This window comes from Pseudochaenichthys georgianus, unplaced genomic scaffold (genome assembly GCF_902827115.2).
Source record: "Pseudochaenichthys georgianus unplaced genomic scaffold, fPseGeo1.2 scaffold_641_arrow_ctg1, whole genome shotgun sequence".
NCBI classification, from domain to species: Eukaryota; Metazoa; Chordata; class Actinopteri; order Perciformes; family Channichthyidae; genus Pseudochaenichthys; species Pseudochaenichthys georgianus.
In genome coordinates this window covers 2292-20960 of record NW_027263197.1, presented here as the reverse complement: position 1 = coordinate 20960, position 18669 = coordinate 2292, and the positions used below count along the sequence as shown (strand labels likewise).

Genomic DNA, 18669 nt, shown 5'->3' with positions numbered 1-18669 from the left:
CTTTAGATCCAACTCTTCAGATCCAACTCTTCAGATCACGACTCTTCAGATCACGCCTCTTTAGATCCAGCTCTTCAGATCACGACTCTTTAGATCCAGCTCTTCAGATCATGACTCTTTAGATCACGACTCTTCAGATCCAACTCTTTAGATCCAACTCTTTAGATCCAACTCTTCAGATCACGACTCTTTAGATCCAACTCTTCAGATCTCGACTCTTTAGATCCAACTCTTCAGATCTCGACTCTTTAGATCCAACTCTTCAGATCAAGACTCTTTAGATCCAACTCTTCAGATCACGACTCTTTAGATCTCGACTCTTTAGATCCAACTCTTCAGATCAAGACTCTTTAGATCCAACTCTTCAGATCCAACTCTTCAGATCACGACTCTTCAGATCCAACTCTTCAGATCACGACTCTTTAGATCTCGACTCTTTAGATCCAACTCTTCAGATCACGACTCTTTAGATCCAACTCTTCAGATCCAACTCTTCAGATCCAACTCTTCAGATCCCGACTCTTTAGATCCAACTCTTCAGATCACGACTCTTTAGATCCAACTCTTCAGATCACTACTCTTCAGATCACGACTCTTCAGATTCACAACTCTTCAGATCACGAACTCTTTCAGGATCCCAACTCTTCAGATCACGACTCTTCAGATCACGACTCTCAGATCACGACTATCACGACTCTTTAGATCACGACGCTTTCAGATCCCAACTCTTTCAGATCACGACTCTTCAGAATCCAACTCTTCCAGATCACGACTCTTAGATCCAACTCTTTTCAGATCACGACTCTTTAGATCCAACTCTTCAGATCACGACTCTTTAGATCCAACTCTTCAGATCACGACTCTTTAGATCCAACTCTTCAGATCACGACTCTTCAGATCCAACTCTTCAGATCACGACTCTTTAGATCCAACTCTTCAGATCACGACTCTTTAGATCCAACTCTTCAGATCACGACTCTTTAGATCCAACTCTTCAGATCCAACTCTTCAGATCACGACTCTTTAGATCCAACTCTTCAGATCAAGACTCTTTAGATCCAACTCTTCAGATCCAACTCTTTAGATCCAACTCTTCAGATCCAACTCTTTAGATCACGACTCTTCAGATCCAACTCTTCAGATCAAGACTCTTTAGATCCAACTCTTCAGATCCAACTCTTTAGATCACGACTCTTCAGATCCAACTCTTCAGATCAAGACTCTTCAGATCCAACTCTTCAGATCACGACTCTTCAGATCCAACTCTTCAGATCCAACTCTTTAGATCCAACTCTTCAGATCCAACTCTTTAGATCCCGACTCTTCAGATCACGACTCTTTAGATCCAACTCTTTAGATCCAACTCTTTAGATCCAACTCTTTAGATCCAACTCTTTAGATCACGACTCTTTAGATCCAACTCTTCAGATCCAACTCTTCAGATCACGACTCTTTAGATCCAACTCTTCAGATCACGACTCTTTACATCCAACTCTTCAGATCTCGACTCTTTAGATCCAACTCTTCAGATCACGACTCTTTAGATCCAACTCTTCAGATCACGACTCTTTACATCCAACTCTTCAGATCTCGACTCTTTAGATCCAACTCTTCAGATCACGACTCTTTAGATCCAACTCTTCAGATCACGACTCTTTAGATCCAACTCTGCTGAACCACCAAATAAACATGTTAACGCTTTAACTGTGATGTTTTCTGTGCAGATATGTTCGTCAGCTCCAAGCTGAAACACAGCGCCTCGGACAGCGCCGACAAGAACGGAGTGAAGAACCGACTGAAGAAGTTCATCATCAGACGTCCGTCCATGAAGACCCTGCAGGAGAAAGGCCTCATCAAAGGTGACCTCTAACATAGCGGCTCCCAACCGACTCAGGGCCCACTTAAGAATCTAAACATGTTCGCGGCCCACATTCAACCTAAACAGTACGGAGGCTAAATAAAGTTCTGACCCTTCAGAACATGTGACACGTTGTCAATCCAGTAGAACAGACCGTTGCTAAGGACTGTAATGACCGTTGCTAAGGACTGTGATGACCGTTGCTAAGGACTATAATGACCGTTGCTAAGGACTATAATGACCGTTGCTCATGAGGATCGAGAAAGAGAAAGGAGGTTCAAATAACTTAATCTTAATAATGAAATGTTTCCAACTTTCCACACAAATCATAATGTTTTGGCGGCCCACCTGCAATGAGCCGTCATGATAGACCTGTTGTAACATCACCCATCAGTCAGTACTCCAGTCTGAATGCCTGATGTCTCGTCTCAGATCAAGTGTTCGGATGCCACCTGCTGACTCTCTGTGAGCGAGAGGGGTCCACGGTGCCCAGCTTCGTTCAGCTCTGTTTGGACGCCATCGAAAAGCGAGGTGGGTTCACAGAGACAGCAGAAACACGGCCTCGTGGAGAAGCCTGCCTCCTAAAGGTGTTTCATGTGAAAGGGGTTTGACTTTTATTTCTTTGTTCAGGTATGGACGTTGACGGGATCTACAGAGTCAGTGGAAATCTATCGACCGTCCAGAAACTCCGATTCATGGTGGATCAGGGTCGGTTAGATCTCCATCAGAAACACATTGAAGCCTCACAGGAAACAGCACGAATGCATCAATAACTATAAAACACATCATAGATATTATTCTGAAATGGACCAATCTGCACAACTACTTTTACTGTCGCTACTTTCACTATATTTTGATGAGAATACTTTTCTACTTTCACTTGAGGAACATTTTGAATGCAGGACTTTTACTGTAACAGAGTATTCCTACACTCTGGTACTTCTACTTTTACTCAAGAACTAGATCTGAGTACTTCTACTTTCACTCAAGTACAAGACCTGAGTACTTCTACTTTTACTCATGTACAAGATCTGAGTACTTCTACTTCTACTCACGTACAAGATCTGAGTACTTCTACTTTTACTCAAGTATAGAACCTGAGTACTTCTACTAAAGTATAGTAGATATATAGTAGAGTACCCCTCCCCCCTCTATGTGTTTTTAATATTGGTGTCCATGCAGACGTATTGAATATATGCTTCTTCCCCCCAGAGGAGGCCCTGGACCTGGACCAAAGTCAGTGGGAAGACGTCCACGTCGTCACTGGAGCTCTGAAGATGTTTTTCCGGGAGCTTCCAGAGCCGCTGTTCCCCTTCAGAGCCTTCCAGCCCTTTGTGGAGGCCATCAGTGAGTCACAGCTGACAGTGTATTAGTCTGAATCTACTGTGTTTCTGTTGGTCCCTGAAGGCAGCATCTTTCTGGTTCTGTGTTAGTCCCTGAAGGCAGCATCTCCCTCGTCCAATGGGATGTCTCCATGTGATTTTGGATTACATCAGAAACAAACAAACGTTTATGATTCTAACACGTTTAGTTGGGCAGGATAACTACTTTACGTTTATGTAACACATACATGTTCCTTTGACCTGCTTCTTCTGCTTCTTTCCCCTCTATTTTCCTCACTCACCCTTCAGCCAATAGCGTGACTCTTACATTAGGGCTGGACATCTAGAGCAGTAAGGTCTCATCTGATTGGCCAGATATTCTAACATGGAAGATACTTTGATTAGTCTCTGTGATACCTGTACGGCTCATGTTGATAAAGCCATGTGACGGATGCTGGATATATTGTGCAGGCCTTACTGTGTTTAGACCTGTAAACAGGAAGAACTACAACATGTTGACATGATAAACAACAACAGGAAGCAGAAACTAAAGAGCGTCTGCTGTGTTTCTCCTGAACAGAGATTAAAGATTCCAGACAGAAGGTCCAGGCTGTGAAAAAACTGATCCAGGATCTGCCCCGACCCAACCAGGACACCATGACGCTGCTGTTCTCACACCTGCACAGGTACCCCTGGTGTGCGCGTGCGTGTGTATGTGTGTGCGTGTATTTACGGGTGTGTGCGTGTGTGTGTGTGTGTGTGTGTGTGTTGTGTGTGTGTGTGTGTGTGTGTGTGTGTGTGTGTGTGTGTGTGTGTGTGTGTGTGTGTGTGTGTGTGTGTGTGTGTGTGTGTGTGTGCATGTGTCCGATGAACCCGTCTGTGTTTCAGAGTCCGATGAACCCGTCTGTGTTTCAGAGTCCGATGAACCCGTCTGTGTTTCAGAGTCCGATGAACCCGTCTGTGTTTCAGAATCCGATGAACCCGTCTGTGGTTCAGAGTCCGATGAACCCGTCTGTGTTTCAGAGTCCGATGAACCCGTCTGTGTTTCAGAGTCCGATGAACCCGTCTGTGTTTCAGAGTCCGATAAACCCGTCTGTGTTTCAGAGTCCGATGAACCCGTCTGTGTTTCAGAGTCCGATGAACCCGTCTGTGTTTCAGAGTCCGATGAACCCGTCTGTGTTTCAGAGTCCGATGAACCCGTCTGTGTTTCAGAGTCCGATGAACCCGTCTGTGTTTCAGAATCCGATGAACCCGTCTGTGTTTCAGAATCCGATGAACCCGTCTGTGTTTCAGAGTCCGATGAACCCGTCTGTGTTTCAGAGTCCGATGAACCCGTCTGTGTTTCAGAGTCCGATGAACCCGTCTGTGTTTCAGAGTCCGATGAACCCGTCTGTGTTTCAGAGTCCGATGAACCCGTCTGTGTTTCAGAGTCCGATGAACCCGTCTGTGTTTCAGAGTCCGATGAACCCGTCTGTGTTTCAGAGTCCGATGAACCCGTCTGTGGTTCAGAGTCCGATGAACCCGTCTGTGTTTCAGAGTCCGATGAACCCGTCTGTGTTTCAGAGTCCGATGAACCCGTCTGTGTTTCAGAGTCCGATGAACCCGTCTGTGTTTCAGAGTCCGATGCACCCGTCTGTGTTTCAGAGTCCGATGAACCCGTCTGTGTTTCAGAGTCCGATGAACCCGTCTGTGTTTCAGAGTCCGATGAACCCGTCTGTGTTTCAGAGTCCGATGAACCCGTCTGTGTTTCAGAGTCCGATGAACCCGTCTGTGTTTCAGAGTCCGATGAACCCGACTGTGTTTCAGAGTCCGATGAACCCGTCTGTGTTTCAGAGTCCAATGAACCCGACTGTGTTTCAGAGTCTGATGTACCCGACTGTGTTTCAGAGTCCGATGAACCCGACTGTGTTTCAGAGTCCGATGAACCCGACTGTGTTTCAGAGTCCGATGAACCCGTCTGTGTTTCAGAGTCCAATGAACCCGACTGTGTTTCAGAGTCCGATGAACCCGACTGTGTTTCAGAGTCCGATGAACCCGACTGTGTTTCAGAGTCCGATGAACCCGACTGTGTTTCAGAGTCTGATGAACCCGTCTGTGTTTCAGAGTCCTGACGTTCTCCAGGCAGAACCTGATGTCCACGCAGGGCATCGGCATCGTGTTCGGGCCCACGCTGATGTGGCCCGAGCTGGACGGGGGGAACATGGCCGTCAACATGGTGTACCAGAACCAGATCATAGAGTTCATCCTCATTGAGAGCTGCGACATCTTCAGCCTGGACAGGAAGTAGTTTCCATCACCTGAAGAACTCCTGAAGTGTTTTAACCTGTTAAACCCGAGAGGACCCTAATCCGGGTCAGGCGGGTAGTTTTTTCACGAAACTGTGTCTCAGGGCTTCTTAGTTTTTAAAAACCTATGAATGTGTCATACTCACTTAACGGTTAGAAACTCAGCTCACTGATGATAGGAACCATTTTTACCGAAACAAAGCACAAGTCTCACAAGAAGCTTCTAAATTAGCCTTGAGCGAAAACATGCTAATGCACTTAGCACAGAACTCAAGGTAAAAATACCCTTATTACTTATCGTAACTGCACATACAAGATATCCGATTAGAAATTCCACAGATTCTATAGGTATATAGTATCATCACTGAGCGATCCGAACTCGCGACAGGGGAAGAAAACACAGACATCACAACACGTAGCTTTACAGAGCATTCAGGGGAGGTCGTCTCACCGTAGCTGTTGTTGTCTGATCAATAGTCATGTTCAATGGCATTAAAACAATAAAAACGCTGCTGAAGGTTAATCCAATGTGTCTGTGTCACTTTGAAATGATTACTGATAATCCGTCATTACATTTTTATGTCAAAAACGGAGATTTCATATATAGCTGCTAATGGTAGCCACCAGAGTGTATCGCAGCATTCTGGCTGCGCAGCACTCGTCCACCAATGGGTCATGTTTAGATGGATTTTAGGAACTTCCCCTCGATTCCATAGAGAGGCGAAGCCCCTCCCCTTCCGGGGGACCTCCATGGGACCTTGTTTCTGAAAGATTATGTATTGAAGTCAATGGAGAGAGAATGATTATCTTTCGAACCCGTTTGAATTGTGCCATGAATTACACACATGATGTTTGTCAATCTAAAAGATAATTTTTCAAGTCAAAAAAACTTCAACTAACTGTGAAGTTACACATCTCCGGTCTCTCACAACAACACACGTCACCAAGATGGCCGTCACTACTGTCTGTCAACAAAAGGATTGCCTACCCTCACTATCAGCCTCTCACCCTCACTATCACCCTCTCACCCTCACTATCACCCTCTCACCCTCACTATCTCCCTCTCACCCTCACTATCACCCTCTCACCCTCACTATCACCCTCACTATCTCCCTCTCACCCTCACTATCACCCTCTCACCCTCACTATCACCCTCTCACCCTCACTATCTCCCTCTCACCCTCACTATCACCCTCTCACCCTCACTATCTCCCTCTTATGGTGTATTATAGAATGATCACACCGGAGTGACAGTACTCTTCAAAGGGTTCAGGAGATATGACTACTACTCTCACTGTTTAACATGTTGGGTCAAGGCCGTATTCACCATATACATTGGGGGGGGGACATCCCCCCCAATATTCAGATACACTCAAAATGTCCCCCCCAATAAATAGCAACAAAAAAAAAAGTTTAAATTTTTTGATTTTTAAAATTAAAATAAAATTGCTATTCTATAACTTCTTTATTTTGGTTATTTGTATACTTGAAAATCTATATTTTCTGTTATTGTGAACTTCACCAAAATGATATTTCTTTGCATATGTAAATTGGTTCCTTATTTTGTACCCGGGGGTGTATTTCCCTGTTGCACGTCCACCTTCAGTTAGCTTGATGCTCCAAGCAGGTCAGTCATGTTTTAATTTGCCCTCCATCAGTTCTGGTATCTTTTCTAATCTATATTATTTTATTTCGTAATGGTAATGTTAATGAACCCTCCGTTTAGCTTCTTTGTGTAAGTAACTTGTAGTTCTGATGTTAAAACCGTACTTTTCAGGAATAGTAGCTAACTAGCTGTGGGCTAGCTGGTTTCAGTTGTTAGCCAGGGTTTGGCGGGCTAGTGTCAGCTATGTGGAAAATGACGGTGTCGTTTTGGATGTAATCCAATAGATATTTATTCATGTGGATTATTTCTATTTTATTTTGTAATTTGTAGGGTGTGGAAAGATTTAAAACTGTGATGTGAGACACCTATGGAATACCAAAGGTGCCAGAATTAATTAAATAATAAATATTCTACAATTATTATGAAATAGTATTTCATAATCGTCAGAAGCATTTAAAAGATACTCACACGCAGGAGGTTTGCAGTGTGCATCATAGCTTGTGCTGGGTTTAGAACGCTCAGAATTGCTAATAAACATGTTTAATGATCTTATATCCAGCGCTGCTGACCCGTATTCATCACGAGGTCAAGCTGTAAGCATGAGCAAGAGGAAGGGTGGCAGTGACATTAGACAGTTTTTTGGGCAGCCTCAGAAAAGAAAAAAAGTAAGTTAAGAGCAGTGAGAAAGTGAGTATTGTTACCAGTCAGATAGCTTGTTTACTGATAATATTTCTTCCATGTTCACTCTGGTGTGTTCAGAGTAAAGAGAGAGAGAATGTGAGCATGGCGACCAGACAGGGAGAGTGTGCGCTGGTGACATGGAGGTAAGTCAGAAAGGAGCTATATTGATGGTTAAGACAGAATAATGACAACATAGCAGTCTAATGTTAATGTTAATTTAAGATGAGATCATCCTCATATGTATTTCAGATAATACCATCAAGCAGGGAGAGTGAGTTTGACAATGAGAGAGAGAGCAGCCAGGCAGGCGAAAATGAAGGTACAGGAAAGGAAGGGGAGGAGCTTGTACTTTGCCCAAATCATCCAAATGTGAAAGTCTTACCCAGTCAAACCCTATCAAATAGAATACTCTACTTTCAGGAGAAGTGGTTTGAAGATCATGCATGGCTCCATTACAGCCCCTCTGTAAAAGGGGTCCTCTGTTTCTATTGTGCTAAATACTTTGCAGCACAAAAGTCTAAGCTTGCGTCAAAAGCAGATTCAGCGTTTGTCAAGACTGGTTTTAACAATTGGAAGAAGGCACTGGAGAAATGTAGTGTGCATAAACACAGCCAGTGTCACAAATTAGCTGTGATGACTAGGATTCAGGAGCCAGAGCCTGTTAATGTGCAACTTTCACGTGAGCTTGAAAGACGGCAGCAACAAGCAAGAAGAAATCTGATGAAGATTGTTGAGGGTGTGAGGTACTTGGCGCGGCAAGGTCTAGCTTTTCGAGGCGATCAGAAGGACAGTGGGAATCTAAGCCAACTTCTAAAGTACAAGGCAACGGGCGATGCAGAGCTGACCTCCTGGCTAAAAGGTCCCCTCGATTTCACCAGTCCGGAATGGCAGAACGAACTGTTGAAGGTGATGGCCAATACAATCGTCAAAGAAATTGTGTCGGAAATAACATCAATGCCAGTGGTCCAGTTCGCAATTATCATTGATGGCACCCAAGATATATCAGGAGTTGAGCAGGAGTCAATATGTGTGCGCTCTGTAGATGCAGATCTAACCAAAGGAAGAGTTCCTGGGAATCTACCAACAACAGGGCAAAATATAGCCAAGATGGCATGTGATGTGATGACACGCCTACAGCTTCCTCCGTCTCAACTCCGAGGACAAACTTATGATGGTGCCGCAAACATGGCTGGACGATTGCAGGGAGTACAAGCCATTTTAAGGAAAGAACAACCGCTGGCTGTGTATTGTCACTGTGGTCCCCACTGCGTGAACTTAATTACGCAGGCTGCCTGTGGAGCCTCTCCACTAGTAAGAGATGCAATGGGTCTGGTCCATGAATTGGGGGGCTTCTTTAATCAATCTGGCAAGTTCAAGTTGATTTTCCAGTATATCGCAAAATCAGAGCATGGTTCAACTTTCACCTCATTGAAGCCTCTCTGTCCCACCAGGTGGACTGTACGTACCCCTGCCACCCGCTCAGTTCTCAAGCAGTATGAGTCAGTGCTGATGGCCCTTGAAGAAATGGCATCATGCAGCTCACCTGAAACTTCAGCCAAGGCCAATGGTCTTCATGGAACATTTCTTAAAGGGAACACTGTGCTCGGCCTTTTAATGGCTGAAGCCCTGATGGGGGATTTGGAGTGCCTGAACACCTCCCTGCAGCTTAGGAAACAGACTGTTGGAGGCTGTAGACCATGTCAAAACAAGCATGCAGGTCAAACGAACGGAGGAGCATTTGGATGTATTGTTCTCGAAAGCAACTGCTGTGTCAACAAAGTTGGACCTACAACCAATTCAGATCCCTCATGTCCGCAAACCTACAAAGCGTTACACGGGTCAGGCTGCAGCCCATATCCATCCCGATGCCCAGTCCTTGTACACAGTCCAATTCTACAATGCCTTGGACACAGTGAATACTCAATTCATAGAGAGGTTTGAACAAGCTGGATCCCACAAGCTGCAGCAGCTTGAACGTGTGCTGCTCCACGCAGACATGGACAAGGTGGTAGAAGAGTATCCTGAAGTGAATTCAAGACTACTGCAGGTGCAGCTGGCCATGTTTGAGACACCTATGAAACCAGCTCCGATGTTGCTAGCATTATTCGGTGGTGCCAGAGGTGAGAGGTCTCTTCGGTCAGGTGGAAGCTTAAGCAAGGCTTCTGTTGGTCCTCCCAGCCTCTTCTGCAGAGGCTGAGAGGGGTTTTAGTGCCCTGAGGAGGCTTAAGACACGGCTTAGATCATCGATGAGTCAAACAAGGCTGAATAATGTGGCCATATGTCATGTGCACCAGAAGAAACTGGACAGACTGGACCTTGAAGGAATATGCCAGTCTTTTATCAGTGCCAACGATAAGCGCAAAAAGGCTTTTGGGTCCTTTGCTTGAGGGGTGGGCTTTTTGGGCGGGTGTCTGGGAGGAAGTTGGGGGTCTTTTTGATTTTGAATGAGCGGCAAGCAGCTAGTGCGAGTCGTGGCTGTAAAACAAAAGGGCAATAAAGTGTTCCTGCTGAAACTGCGTGGCACAGACCTTTCTATGGACTGAAATGCTTTCATGTGATTATGGTTATGGTTGTACTTTATTCATCCCTAATCTCTGCCATTACAAACAAGAAAACAAGAAAAGCTAAACTAGATAAAATAGGGCGATGTAATACAATGCACAATTAGACATTATGGTAAAACATTTTAACCAGTTAAGCCCCAAGCCTGTTTTTCAGGTCTCAGGTTTGAAAATGACATTCCCAGAACAATTGACTATATCTTCACTTCTAAAATGGTTAAACTAATAATCTTTTTTCTCAAAGCAATGATAAACCTGTGAGTTGGATGTAGAAAAAGTCAGAATCAATATAGATGTTTTTAAAGTAAATTCAGATTGAAAATAGTAAAAAAATGTAAATGATAGTGTCCGTGCAAAAAATAAACCATTACTTATTGTGAAAACCACTCTTGAATGATGGGATGGTAGACTAAAAGCTTTAGGAATCCAAAGTACAACATATAATAAGTACCCTGTATCAAGATTGATGCAAAACAAGTATTTACAAGGCACACCTTTATATGATCATTACAGTTGTACAAAATAAGAGAATAACAGAATAACGAAATCATTCCAACTCATACTACAGTTTAAAAAGGGAGTGATTTGTAAAATATGCATAAAGAAAAAGTAAATCTGTTCAGTTCTGTTTCAAATGGGTGTTGTTGAGATGTGTCCATAGATGTAGTCCCTAATGTTGCTCTCAAAGTGCACCAGATTGATGCTTTTAACTTCAACATTTAAAAGAAAATCTTACCGGGGGAGCATGCCCCCAGACCCCCCTAGAGGAGGTTAGGTCCCCCCCCGCCCACACCCCCCGTCAAATTGTCCCACCCATATTGAGGATGCTTCCTACACCCATGCCTGAGACACAGTTTCGTGACTATTGTTGTGTTTTGCCCCCACGGGCAGGGGCATGGGGTTTAACAGGTTTTAAAGTATCCAATGTGTTAGTGATTTTTTATGTATCTTCCTTTAGAATGGCAGGACATTAGTATTCAAATTTGTATTGAATTTTTGGTCCCCCCCAATGTAGACTCCATGAATACGGCCCTGTGTTGGGTTACTTGATACTTCATTTTAAGGCTCATAAAAATGACAAGGCTGTAATGCTAACTAACGTGCTAGCCACTAGCTAGGTAGCTAACTTGATCCAGCCACTCCTGGTCCTTTCATCAGACAGGAAGCGAAAGAACGAGCAAGACCAACATTTTTTTTTTGGGAATCAACTTTTTCTTTGTATTTATTTTTGACCACTTTTAATTTTTTGGACATCTTGTCTTTTAGTCCACTTTTTTTCTGGTCAAATAATTTGTAGTCAATTTATTTGGTCAATTCGTTTTTTCAGTCAACTTATATTTTTCATTTGAGTTTTTATATCTGCATCCTTTCTGAAGCTGTTTCTCCTGATGGAGGGGTTTGGCTCGCTGTACTGTGCTGCCCCCTGCTGGCCAAAAACCACAAAGACACGTATTTCATTCAACATTTTATTTCAGAACAATGACAGTTTGTCCTTTTGAACATTAAGGTTTTGTTAAGTTTGTTCCCCGTTTAATCATACTGTGGTTCTCCCTTTCAAAATAAAAGCACTTCACTGAATCACTTTATAGCACATTGACAGACAGAGAAACACGCGGCACACGTTAGAAACATGACGGACACTCGGGATCACCGTCTCAGAAAGTACAAAATAACTCATACATTAGATATTTTTAAATAAATAAAATCAGTGCGATAAAACATTCAGGAAAATAAAGATATGCAACGTTAGGAATAATAGCAATACTGTTTAATAAAATCATGAGGTAGAACGACATACGAAATATTAAAATGTAATATATTAAATGACTAAATATTTAAAGGATATTATTATAAATAAGGCTCACTAATACGGCCACTTTAAAAGTTAAATAAATATACAAAATGTTGGTTTAACTGTATTTTGATGACACAATGATGGTCATTTATTCCAGATATCATCTTATAGTCAAACACCAACTTATTTGATCCTCATCTGTTACTCCTAACGGCTCGTGGTTCTTTCCCCGGTGGGTTATCTTCTATAAGACACTCAAACACTGATACAGCTGTGACTGAAACACGTTTACATAACACTGATCTTATAGATCCAGACCCACAGGTTGTCTACAGGAAGCGGCGCATCGCCTCCAGCTGATACTGAGATACTAAAGATCAATTCTGACTTTTAAAAGACCCTTTTTACTCAGAATATATTAAAATATAGTCTAAATTGTGCCCATTAAGTTTTCACTGTGCTTTATTTTAAGAATCGTTCACTCAGAACTTCCCTGATCCACTTTGATTTATAAACTTCAGTGGACTTTTTGATTCTGGATAATTAGGAATAGAGGAGCGTTTACCTGTCACTAACTCAGTATCAGTGAACTCGGTTTGAATCTCTTTGAAGCCACGAAACACAATATTTAGATTGTTATTCATCTCATTATAAACTCACGTATCCACAAAGAGACAGACAGCTGACGCAGAGTCCTGCACGGGTCTGCTTTTCAAGACCCGTTCCCGCCACCCGCGACGTGCAATACCGAACCCGCCACCCGTCGGCACAAGATCCGCAACCCGACCCGAACCCGCAGCTATATATGAGCGGTGAAAACGTGCAATTATTAACCCAGGCAGTTGCATATGTGTCTCAAAGCGTGGGATGTTGGTTATTTCCTCATCGAGGAACCAGAAGCCGCCAGCCGTTGGATTTCACTCTTGAGGAAGTGTTATTGAAAATGCTGTATCCTCCGTAGAGAGCTTCAGCTCAGCCGTTCAGAATGTGGCGCTCAGCAGCAGACTGATGCGCTGCAGAGGTTATGATTATGCGCGGTCCCGCGGGGGAGAGGTCTGAGGATTTAAACATTAAACCAGATTATTATTATTTTACTATATTTATTATGCAACACCCGCGACCCGACCCGCATCTTCTTTGTTTTACCCAGAACCGAACCCGGGAAAAAGCGTTTGAAAAAATACCACCCGCGGGTCACCTGTCGGGTACCCGCGGGTACCGACCCGATGCAGGACTCTGAGCTGACGGAGAGGACATTAGCATTTATTGACTGTTAAGGTGGAATGGCTGTTAAGGTGGAATGGCTTTTAAAGTGGAATGGTTGTTAAGGTGGAATGGATGTTAAGGTGGAATGGATGTTAAAGTGGATTAGCTGTTAAAGTGGATTAGCTGTTAAGGTGGATTTAAGGTGGATTAGCCGTTAAAGTGGAATGTTAAAGTGGATTAGCTGTTCAAGTGGATTAGCTGTTAAGGTGGATTAGCTGTGGTTGTGTTAACACAGATCTGGTTCCAGTAAAGGCAGAGTGGTGAGAGAGATCCTCAGGAAATGTATAGAGTCGTCTGTGGAGAAAGGAAGTGATAAACCTTTATTTAAACAACCTGATGTTAACAAAGATGTCCACAGTGTTGTTGTTGTTGTCATCGTAGCGTTATCAGAGAACTGAACCCAGCCTACATTAATGCTTCATAGCTTGGTTAAAACTGCATTATATTCATATTAAAGATGTGATATTCATGGAGCAGGTCTGACTCACCTGTCCTACTTGCTGTGATGGGGCTGCTGCTGTCGGGGGGGCAGATGGCGGGGACTGGCCGCCCCCCCCCCTCTGATGGGGGATCTGATGGCAGAGGAGGTGGGATGATGGTGATGATGGCCCGCTCTGATTGGCTTAGCTACAGGGAGACAGCAGAGGGAGAGTTTAAAATACTACAACATTTTCCAAATTCAATTTGAATTATTTCAATTTATTTTTAAAATATTCCACATTTTTATAAACTCTAAACATATTCTGTCTTTTATATATATATATATATATATATATATAAAAAATTTTTCCAAAAATATTCAAAACATTTTTTTTTTTTTATTCTCAAAATATTCAGTTATTTTATGGAAAATAAAAGATTCAGGTTTTAGTGCATTTTACAACTTTTATAGCCCAATGTTTTAAATAAGAGCGTTCATACTTGATAGAATATTCAGTTAAAAAAATTAACCGCTGATTTACAGCAACTCTTTCTTAATGTAAGTCAATGGGTTAAAGTCTTTTTGGGCCATAATGACGTCACTTAAGCTGCAGTACCACCGTTTGGCCACTAGGGACACTTCCTGGCTGCTAAATCTTCTGAACTGTTACAGGATGTGTATTTTGTAAATTGTGTGTTTCAATATTTTTTGTATGCATGCTTCTTAGTTAACGTTAAGGTGTCTTTGGCTCTTTTCTGCTGTAAAAAAATGTAAATTTCTCCTCTGTGGGACGAGTAAAGATATTCTGATCTGATTCTAATCTGACTCCTGGGGTTTGGTGTTCGCCCTGAAACTCGACTCTCAGGACATTCGTTGCTCACCGATCTGAGCGGTCTGCCCTCTCCTGGAGACGCTCTTGGAGAGGACGACCTCTTTGATCCGATCCACTTCCTGTTGGTAGCGCTTGCGGTCCCTCATGGCGACCCCCTTGGCCTCCCTGAGGGCCGCCTCCAGAGCTTTCACCCTCTCTGCCGTCGCCCGGAGACGCTTCTCCAACTTCGGCAGCTCGCAGCGAAGATCAGCGTTATCTCGAACCAGCTGGCCAACACAGAGGGGAACATTTATTAAAACATTCACTAAGACATTTAGTTTAAGACATTTTTGGACCTGTTAATGCAGGTGTACCTGTTTGTGGACCTGTTAATGCAGGTGTACCTGTCTGTGGACCTGTTAATGCAGGTGTACCTGTTTGTGGACCTGTTAATGCAGGTGTACCTGTCTGTGGACCTGTTAATGCAGGTGTACCTGTCTGTGGACCTGTTAATGCAGGTGTACCTGTCTGTGGACCTGTTAATGCAGGTGTACCTGTCTGTGGACCTGTTAATGCAGGTGTACCTGTCTGTGGACCTGTTAATGCAGGTGTACCTGTCTGTGGACCTGTTAATGCAGGTGTACCTGTCTGTGGACCTGTTAATGCAGGTGTACCTGTCTGTGGACCTGTTAATGCAGGTGTACCTGTCTGTGGACCTGTTAATGCAGGTGTACCTGTCTGTGGACCTGTTAATGCAGGTGTACCTGTCTGTGGACCTGTTAATGCAGGTGTACCTGTCTGTGGACCTGCTAATGCAGGTGTACCTGTCTGTGGACCTGTTAATGCAGGTGTACCTGTCTGTGGACCTGTTAATGCAGGTGTACCTGTTTGTGGACCTGTTAATGCAGGTGTACCTGTCTGTGGACCTGTTAATGCAGGTGTACCTGTTTGTGGACCTGTTAATGCAGGTGTACCTGTCTGTGGACCTGTTAATGCAGGTGTACCTGTCTGTGGACCTGTTAATGCAGGTGTACCTGTCTGTGGACCTGTTAATGCAGGTGTACCTGTCTGTGGACCTGTTAATGCAGGTGTACCTGTCTGTGGACCTGCTAATGCAGGTGTACCTGTCTGTGGACCTGTTAATGCAGGTGTACCTGTCTGTGGACCTGTTAATGCAGGTGTACCTGTCTGTGGACCTGTTAATGCAGGTGGACCTGTCTGTGGACCTGCTACAACAGGTGTATTATTACCTGCTTGTGGACCTGTTAATGCAGGTGTACCTGTGTGTGGACCTGCTACAACAGGTGTATTATTACCTGCTTGTGGACCTGTTAATGCAGGTGTACCTGTTTGTGGACCTGTTAATGCAGGTGTACCTGTCTGTGGACCTGTTAATGCAGGTGTACCTGTCTGTGGACCTGTTAATGCAGGTGTACCTGTCTGTGGACCTGTTAATGCAGGTGTACCTGTCTGTGGACCTGTTAATGCAGGTGTACCTGTCTGTGGACCTGTTAATGCAGGTGGACCTGTCTGTGGACCTGCTACAACAGGTGTATTATTACCTGCTTGTGGACCTGTTAATGCAGGTGTACCTGTTTGTGGACCTGTTAATGCAGGTGTACCTGTCTGTGGACCTGTTAATGCAGGTGTACCTGTCTGTGGACCTGTTAATGCAGGTGTACCTGTCTGTGGACCTGCTAATGCAGGTGAACCTGTGTGTGGACCTGCTACAACAGGTGTATTATTACCTGCTTGTGGACCTGTTAATGCAGGTGTACCTGTCTGTGGACCTGCTACAACAGGTGTATTATTACCTGCTTGTGGACCTGTTAATGCAGGTGTACCTGTGTGTGGACCTGCTACAACAGGTGTATTATTACCTGCTTGTGGACCTGTTAATGCAGGTGTACCTGTCTGTGGACCTGCTAATGCAGGTGTACCTGTCTGTGGACCTGCTAATGGAGGTGGACCTGTCTGTGGACCTGCTACAACAGGTGTATTATTACCTGCTTGTGGACCTGTTAATGCAGGTGTACCTGTCTGTGGACCTGCTAATGGAGGTGGACCTGTGTGTGGACCTGCTACAACAGGTGTATTATTACCTGCTTGTGGACCTGTTAATGCAGGTGGACCTGTCTGTGGACCTGCTACAACAGGTGTATTATTACCTGCTTGTGGACCTGTTAATGCAGGTGTACCTGTCTGTGGACCTGCTACAACAGGTGTATTATTCCCTGCTTGTGGACCTGTTAATGCAGGTGTACCTGTTTGTGGACCTGTTAATGCAGGTGTACCTGTCTGTGGACCTGTTAATGCAGGTGTACCTGTCTGTGGACCTGTTAATGCAGGTGTACCTGTCTGTGGACCTGTTAATGCAGGTGTACCTGTCTGTGGACCTGTTAATGCAGGTGTACCTGTCTGTGGACCTGCTAATGCAGGTGTACCTGTCTGTGGACCTGTTAATGCAGGTGTACCTGTCTGTGGACCTGCTACAACAGGTGTATTATTACCTGCTTGTGGACCTGTTAATGCAGGTGTACCTGTCTGTGGACCTGCTACAACAGGTGTATTATTACCTGCTTGTGGACCTGCTAATGCAGGTGAACCTGTGTGTGGACCTGCTACAACAGGTGTATTATTACCTGCTTGTGGACCTGTTAATGCAGGTGTACCTGTCTGTGGACCTGCTAATGGAGGTGGACCTGTGTGTGGACCTGCTACAACAGGTGTATTATTACCTGCTTGTGGACCTGTTAATGCAGGTGGACCTGTCTGTGGACCTGCTAATGGAGGTGGACCTGTGTGTGGACCTGCTACAACAGGTGTATTATTACCTGCTTGTGGACCTGTTAATGCAGGTGTACCTGTCTGTGGACCTGCTAATGCAGGTGTACCTGTCTGTGGACCTGCTAATGCAGGTGAACCTGTGTGTGGACCTGCTACAACAGGTGTATTATTACCTGCTTGTGGACCTGTTAATGCAGGTGGACCTGTCTGTGGACCTGCTACAACAGGTGTATTATTACCTGCTTGTGGACCTGTTAATGCAGGTGTACCTGTCTGTGGACCTGCTAATGCAGGTGTACCTGTCTGTGGACCTGCTACAACAGGTGTATTATTACCTGCTTGTGGACCTGTTAATGCAGGTGGACCTGTCTGTGGACCTGCTACAACAGGTGTATTATTACCTGCTTGTGGACCTGTTAATGCAGGTGTACCTGTTTGTGGACCTGTTAATGCAGGTGTACCTGTCTGTGGACCTGTTAATGCAGGTGTACCTGTCTGTGGACCTGCTAATGCAGGTGTACCTGTCTGTGGACCTGCTAATGCAGGTGAACCTGTGTGTGGACCTGCTACAACAGGTGTATTATTACCTGCTTGTGGACCTGTTAATGCAGGTGGACCTGTCTGTGGACCTGCTACAACAGGTGTATTATTACCTGCTTGTGGACCTGTTAATGCAGGTGTACCTGTCTGTGGACCTGCTAATGCAGGTGTACCTGTCTGTGGACCTGCTACAACAGGTGTATTATTACCTGCTTGTGGACCTGTTAATGCAGGTGAACCTGTGTGTGGACCTGCTACAACAGGTGTATTATTACCTGCTTGTGGACCTGTTAATGCAGGTGGACCTGTCTGTGGACCTGCTACAACAGGTGTATTATTACCTGCTTGTGGACCTGTTAATGCAGGTGGACCTGTCTGTGGACCTGCTACAACAGGTGTATTATTACCTGCTTGTGGACCCTGCTGAGCTGCTCCAGGTTGTTCTCTAAGAAGATGATCCTCTGCCTCTGAGCCAGGCTGCCTCCAGCCTCGTCGCCGTCGCTCTCTGAGCTCTGAGAGAGAAGGAGGAGACACACACAGGTTACACACAGAGGTTACACACAGATGTTACACACTGTGAACATTAAAGAGCGAACATTAAAGAGTGAACATTAAAGAGTGAACATTAAAGAGTGAACATTAAAGAGGGAACATTAAAGAGTGAACATTAAAGTGTGAACATTAACGTGTGAACATTAAAGAGTGAACATTAAAGAGTGAACATTAAAGAGTGAAC

General features: G+C 44.4%; 2 protein-coding genes across 2 annotated transcripts; one reads left to right on the top strand and one right to left on the bottom strand.

The window, feature by feature from the left end:
* The first annotated feature begins 1540 nt into the window (after positions 1–1540).
* Positions 1541–5988, top strand: arhgap15 (Rho GTPase activating protein 15). The gene is made up of 6 exons (XM_034079517.2): positions 1541–1859; positions 2291–2389; positions 2489–2566; positions 3071–3205; positions 3761–3866; positions 5284–5988. The coding sequence occupies exons 1-6, from the start codon at positions 1727–1729 to the stop codon at positions 5465–5467; spliced, it is 735 nt and encodes a 244-aa protein (XP_033935408.1). The 5' UTR covers positions 1541–1726; the 3' UTR covers positions 5468–5988.
* A 5820-nt stretch (positions 5989–11808) lies between these two features.
* LOC117443613 (kinesin-1 heavy chain-like) lies at positions 11809–18445 on the bottom strand (the record flags this gene model as incomplete). The annotated part of the gene is made up of 4 exons (XM_034079518.2): positions 11809–13668; positions 13863–14001; positions 14677–14893; positions 18341–18445. Coding segments are annotated over 3 exons (456 nt in total), but the record flags the coding sequence as incomplete, so codon positions are not given.
* Between the last annotated feature and the right edge of the window lie 224 nt (positions 18446–18669).

Bases quoted from the DNA above. Each gene is read 5' to 3' on its own strand.
- arhgap15 (XM_034079517.2), top strand. From the start codon at position 1,727: ATGTTCGTCAGCTCCAAGCTGAAACACAGCGCCTCGGACAGCGCCGAC. The intron at 1,860-2,290 runs GTGACCTCTAAC...GTCTCGTCTCAG, and splicing joins GGAGAAAGGCCTCATCAAAG to ATCAAGTGTTCGGATGCCAC. The intron at 2,390-2,488 runs GTGGGTTCACAG...TTCTTTGTTCAG, and splicing joins GGACGCCATCGAAAAGCGAG to GTATGGACGTTGACGGGATC.